Source organism: Eleutherodactylus coqui, chromosome 5 (assembly GCF_035609145.1).
Source record: "Eleutherodactylus coqui strain aEleCoq1 chromosome 5, aEleCoq1.hap1, whole genome shotgun sequence".
NCBI classification, from domain to species: Eukaryota; Metazoa; Chordata; class Amphibia; order Anura; family Eleutherodactylidae; genus Eleutherodactylus; species Eleutherodactylus coqui.
The window spans coordinates 270,856,162-270,862,237 of record NC_089841.1 but is presented as its reverse complement, the minus strand read 5'-3'; the positions used below and the strand labels follow the sequence as shown (position 1 = coordinate 270,862,237).

The 6,076-nt window shown below is 47.6% G+C and overlaps 1 protein-coding gene across 1 annotated transcript; it reads right to left on the bottom strand.

Moving 5' to 3' along the window:
* Positions 1–3,496: 3,496 nt before the first annotated feature.
* Positions 3,497–5,130, bottom strand: LOC136628976 (uncharacterized). The gene is made up of 3 exons (XM_066605050.1): positions 4,979–5,130; positions 4,742–4,888; positions 3,497–4,031 (listed from the first exon to the last, which is right to left on the bottom strand). Exons 1-3 carry the CDS (start codon positions 5,128–5,130, stop codon positions 3,497–3,499), a joined length of 834 nt encoding a protein of 277 aa, XP_066461147.1.
* Between the last annotated feature and the right edge of the window lie 946 nt (positions 5,131–6,076).

Here is a 6,076-nt window from a genome sequence, read left to right as displayed (position 1 = left end):
GGTAATGCACTACTTCGCCAATCATTGTAGGCAAGACGCGTCCAGCTCCACCGCACCATATTTTGCTCTCTCCTGCCCGCTTCGCGCTCTTTTGCGTCCTTTTTCTTTTGCATTGCAACGCATGTTATCCGCTTTTTTGCTCCCTTGCTTTGCTCCACAATTATGGCGTAACTGTTCGTGGGGCACGGTTGGCGTTAAGTCGGTCCTTTCCACCATTATATGGCCCCCCACCCGGTTGCATGGCATTCCTTTGCACGGGCGAGGCCACGCGTTTTGTCCCTTTTTGCATTGCCTACCCTAACTTACAAATAGGAAGCTGAAAATTTTTTTTCTTCACTTTTTATCCTTTTATTGCTCACCCTTCGGCATCTCACGTGTAGATGTGAGCCTCGTTGATATTTTTGGCGACTTGCAATTGTGCGCTAGTATGCAATAATGTTGTGTATCTAATGAAATGTAACCATTTTCTGCTTACTCACAGGACAAAAACCATTTTCTGTGGTCGCCAAGCACATTTCCGGACAATGGCGTGGTATCAGCGAATGGGGATCAACGTTGCCAGGATGATAACATTGGCGAGTGTAGTGGCCGCTGACACAACCATCTCCACCCCCCTCGGAATGCTATTCAACTTGTTTTCTTCTTTCCTCCCCCTGCAGGTTGAAAGTAGGCCTGAGATTTGGGACCCAGCCGAGCCGGGCTACTGTGACCGAGATTTAAAGGCGGACGCCTGGCTTGCGGTCTGCACAGGGATGTATCCCGATTGGGACTCCGCTACAGCTGCCGTCCACAGTGAAATCCGTAAGTTTACACTATTGGTAACGCTTTGGTGGTTCTTTCTTGGATGTACTTAGAACTGTACTGCATCTAACCACACTGTTTATTGCGGCTGTCGGTGGATTGCATCCTTTTGCAGACTGCTTGTACCATGTTTAATTGCCATCTGTAATTTTGCAGTTAAAGACGTCAAGAATCGTTGGCGGTCTGTTCGGGACCGCTTCAAGAAACACGAAAAGGATTGTGAAAAAAGCGGCATGTCCCCGTCAAAGAAAAAGTGTCCACACCAGGACATACTGCAGTTCCTCAGAACAAGTCGAGCATTGCATGCGTAAGTGCAAATATCTTAGCTAGCTCGGCTTCGATGGCGTCGCATTTTGAGGTTCTATGTCTCTAAACGGTACTCTTGTTTCGTCCACAGATCCAGCGGGAACATCACGGCCGCGCCTCCCACGGTCACAACCGCTTCACCCGACAAAGATGGGCCGGGACAGGAGTCGCGGGATGATGAGCCCAGAGAAGGTACCCCAGCCTTGGAAGACAGCCAGCGTAGCACGCCCGATTTGAACCCCACTTCAGTTACTCCGGAAGTGGGGGAACAAAATGTGTCGTGTGGCAATACTACTGCCCCTGCCAGCAGAGCATGTCGTAGCAGGGAGGTGAGTTCCGAGCGGACGAGCCGCAGCGTTGCGGCTCGCCCGCGTCGGAAGAATAACAAGCCAGATGCCACCCAAGAGGCGCTGTCTTTATTTCGGCGGTCTGAGACGGAGGATCAGTGGGACACAATGGGTACCACCATTGCGTCACGCATTCGTGAACTGAGCTCGGAGCGTCAGTGGACTATTCCGCCAGTTCTTTACACTGCGTTAGAGATTTTTGGTTCTCAAAGACCCATTGCCGATAGCACTGCCATTATTGTGGCAATGAAAAATGCAGCCTTTCCAGTACAACCCTCAAACCGCATGTTGCCTGCACCCCAATCTTTCCCGGATCAACCTGCCAGGGTTTCTAGGACAACGGTATACCCCATGCACCATGGCTCTCCTGACACTGGCTACGGCGACACGGTCTCTGGCGGTTCCCCGTCACAATCGTCGTTTCTCTCACTGATGAACAGCCCTCTGCAACAGACATCGCAACACTCAACTGCGCGACTGTGCTCGCCACCAAATGCATCTCAATGCAGTGTAGGAGAAAGCTCTTTTAGTTATACGACATTGCAGTGATCACAAACGTTTACTTTGGATAACTGCAATGTCTTAGACGCTACCATTGGAAAGTGCTGGTTCCGTTGTGATGCTGCCTTGTCTCACACTGCATGGAGTTGGCTGGTGTCCCAGAAATCCTACGGATGGTCATGGGAAAGATTGGGGTTGCAATTTCTTAACATCGCTCACTGCCGGCTACTATGTGCTCTGCTGCAAAAAAGACTAGGCGCACTCATTCCTTCCCGTCAGTGGCATGACCGTTAAGTTCTTCGATGGCTGTGCCACTGTACGAGAAGGACTGTGTTTGCGCGTGTTTTTTTCCGCTGCCTTGCTGTCCTCCAAGGTTGGGGTAAATCCCTTCTCGGACTCATTGTCCTTTGTTTTCCTTTATTTATTTTCCTGTCTATCTTCATGCTCGCTCTAGTCTAATGTATGTTAGCAGAGTTCGAGCATGAAAAAAAAAAAAATTGGTGATGAGAGCAGGGGCAGTCTGCGTGCCTGTCCCCATCATCATTTTCGCTTGCGGCATGTCCGTCAAGTGTGGCCAAAGCTAAACTGGTTGTGGATTGGCCCGTGACGGAGAAAAACTTTACACCACAGTGTACCGTTACCACGTGCGAAATGTGTGCAACTACAGGCCCTCCTTATTTGTTGCTAGAAATATAAAGCAAACACACAATACCGCTATCCGACAGGGATGTAAAATTGTGTCTGGATGAACGTGTTTTAAAAAACGTAGCAAGGAAAAGAAAAAGTGGTTTGATGCACTCCCGGTGCGTGGCTAATGTAACGCTACATTATGGTGTGCCGTCAAGCTTGCAAAACTGGTTCCATAGCTTATGCTAAATTTGTTCTATTCATGTAGTGGTAATCGTTAACTACGCTGAAAAGAAGGATACGGTTCAACTCATGCAATGTTCATTTAGCTATTAATAAAAAACCATCATAGCCTAACAATTTTCGTGAATTTTACAATAAAGTTTATGTATTTTGTGCGGCGAAAAAAATGGAACAAAATTTTTCTTGAAATATAAACACATTTTATTATGCAAACGGTTGAAGAATTTCTGAAAATGTGAAATTAAAGGTGGAGTGACCTTTTGTGCCTTTAATAAAATACGTTTTTCTCCACGTACTTTGTTTTCCGCGTCCTTCTGGGGCTGGGCGCCGGGGGAGGGTCACACTGCAGTTAGGGCTGCACACCACCGTGCCTTCGTGACTAAGGAAATAGTCAGTGAAGAGTTCTCGTACCTGCACTGCAGTAGCAGGCGTCCTACCTCCCCCCCAGTTGATGACCGTGTCAAAGGCAGGATCGAGTTCCTCCACATCTACCTCGGGGCGATAGTCCCGGAGGTAGTTGTGAAGAACACAACATGCCTTGACAAGGTCATCAACTGTGGTAGGGTAGTCCCTAGAACTCTCCACTGACTTACCATAATCCCGAAGGCACACTCAACCACACGACGTGCCCGGCTCAGCCGATAATTAAAAATCCTTTTCCGGGCATTCAGTCATCTTCGCGGGTATGGGCGCAACAGGTTTGGCATCAACGGAAAAGCCTCATCCGATACCATCATAAAGGGGACTGGATGTGTGGTTCCCGGGAAAGGTTGTGGGGCTGGGAGCGTGACGCCATCTCGAAGAATTTGCATCCCAATCTGTGAAGTTCGCAGCACCCGAGAATCTCCAGTGCTGCCATAGGCGCCGATGTCGATGCAAACAAATTTGCAATGTGCATCAGCCACCGCCATCAGGACAATTGAAAAAAATTTTTTGTAATTGAAAAATTTTGAGCCTGAGTGGGCTGGCTGAAGCACACGCACATGTTTGCCGTCGACAGCGCCTATGCAGTTAGGAAATTTGGCAACATCTTGAAAGCCTGCTGCAACACGTTGCCAAGTGTCCTCGGTAGGTGAAGGCATCACGATGGGCTGCAACTTCTGCCAGATGGCGCTGCATGTGCACCTCACAATTTTGGTGATGGTAGATTTACCAACACGAAATTGGAGATGCAGGGATGCATAGCTCTCTCCTGTGGCCAAGAAGCTGAAAAGAAGCAGAGAAGAGAAACAAAAGTTAGTACACAATGAAGACTTGCATTACATCAACACTTCTATGTATACAGTATTCAGATATTGTTCTCAACACGAAATTGATTGGAGAACGCAGTAGAATTCGTGTGAAGGAAATAAGATTTGCAATTGAAAGGTATACATGGGGGGGGGTGAAATTCTCACTTTCCACGCCACACATGGTTCAGATTTCCATTCTCCCCATCCACAACAAAAGGGGAGAGAGAATGAGAAAATGCAAACATGTTCCTGCTACACTCAGGAAGGTAACTTGGTCCCGTTCACTGCCGGTGCACAACAAAGGTTGCCCAAGTTTGCTGGTATGGTAAGTTCAACAATCTCGCTGCTGACACTGTATCTGAAGTCAACCAGCCACAAGATGATGCTGTTCTGGTGCCACGCACGGGCAACCAAACACCCACCCGCCCGGTGAGATCGGGGTAGCCGTGCAGGTGTCATGATGGGCGTGGTGCTAATAAAAGGGGTGCTCGATAGCCTAGCTGTCAAAAAGCAGTGTGACGTAATGCTATAGCATTACGTCCTACTGCCGGAGCAATCAGAGCATAAAAACTGGTACTGCGCAAAAATCACGGAAACAATAAAGTTAAAAAAAACAATTGGCTGTACACTCACAGATTACATTACAGATAGAACAACAGTGACACGATAAGAACGGTTACTTACCGAAGGGTGATGAGCAGCCTTTCTTCTGCAGTGATCGCCTTCCTCATCTGCGTATCCTGGTAGGTCAGATCCCGGCGCACCAGCTCCAGAAGGCGGTCAAAGGCCTCCATAGGCAGCCGGCAGAAGGCTACGAACTTCTCCGGATGGCTGCAGAGAGAGAGAAAGGGAGAGCGGGCTAAAATTAATAAAAATTCTTTGCGCAACCTCAAACCGATTCCCATGCTACACTTCACTTACTTTTTAAGATCTTGGTAGAGGCTTGCAAAATGGCCCTTCGTCCCCCTCTGTGTCAGTAGGGGATGAACCCAATAGCGTCTCTGACGCCGGGAAGCACGATCAGTCTGTAAAAGAATATTAGCAGGAATTAAAGCACATGAATTAAAGCACATGAATTAACCCCTTGAGTGGCACGCCCGGAAATTTTCCGGGACGAGCTCCACTGCTCATAGCAACATAGCCCGGAAGATTTCCGGGCTATGTATCACTATGGGAGCTGCAGAGCACAATGCCACAAGCTGTGACAGTGTGCTCTGCCTGCACAGACCCACATAAAGCAGTGCAGGACTTTGAAAAACCAGCAAAAGATATTGCCGATGTGCCGGCAACCTCCTGCTTTGTTTACAGGTTGCCATAGAGACCATCGGCTTGTCAGAAGCAAGCCGATGGTCTCTGTGGCAGGGAGAGCTTGGTGCTTGGCTGTGAGAGGACAGCTAGGTACTAGCTCTAACAGCAGAGATCAGAGAAAACCTCCGATTTCTGCTGTGTTAACCCTTTACATGCTGCAGTCTATGTGACTGCAGCATGTAAAGGGCTGTCACTGCAGCATGTAAAGGGCTGTCACCATCGGACCCCCGGAATGTGATCAGGGGTCCTGATGGATACCTGTGGAAGTCCCCTAAAGGGACAAAAAAAAAAAAAAAAAAAAAAAAGGTAAAAAATTATTTAAAAAAATAATAAAAACACTTGTCTCCCTTTATTTTGTAAAAAATCAAAAATACAATCTCACATGTGGTATCCATGCGTCGTAATGACCCAGAGAAGGAAGTTAATACATTATTTAACCCCTTAATGACATGGCCCCTTTTTTTCTTTTTTCCCCATTTCTTTTTTTCCTCCCCCGTTTAAAAAAAAATCACAACTTGTCCCGCAAAAAACAAGCCCTTATATGGCCATGTCAATGGAAAAATGAAAAAGTTATGGCTCTTGGGACGCAACTGCAAAATTAGTTGAAATTCAATGATTAGACCATTTTAAAAAACCTGCCCTGGTGGGCATGACAGGGTGGTAGGAAACCCGCCACTCAAGGGGTTAAAGCACATGGCCGCAATCGCACTC

What these genes read in the sequence shown, in the direction of transcription:
- LOC136628976 (XM_066605050.1), bottom strand. Translation starts at nt 5,130, where the DNA reads ATGTGCTTTAATTCATGTGCTTTAATTCCTGCTAATATTCTTTTACAG. An exon ending in CTCTACCAAGATCTTAAAAA is followed by an intron (nt 4,889 to 4,978) that starts GTAAGTGAAGTG and finishes CTCTCTCTGCAG; the next exon opens with CCATCCGGAGAAGTTCGTAG. An exon ending in AGGCTGCTCATCACCCTTCG is followed by an intron (nt 4,032 to 4,741) that starts GTAAGTAACCGT and finishes GCTTCTTTTCAG; the next exon opens with CTTCTTGGCCACAGGAGAGA.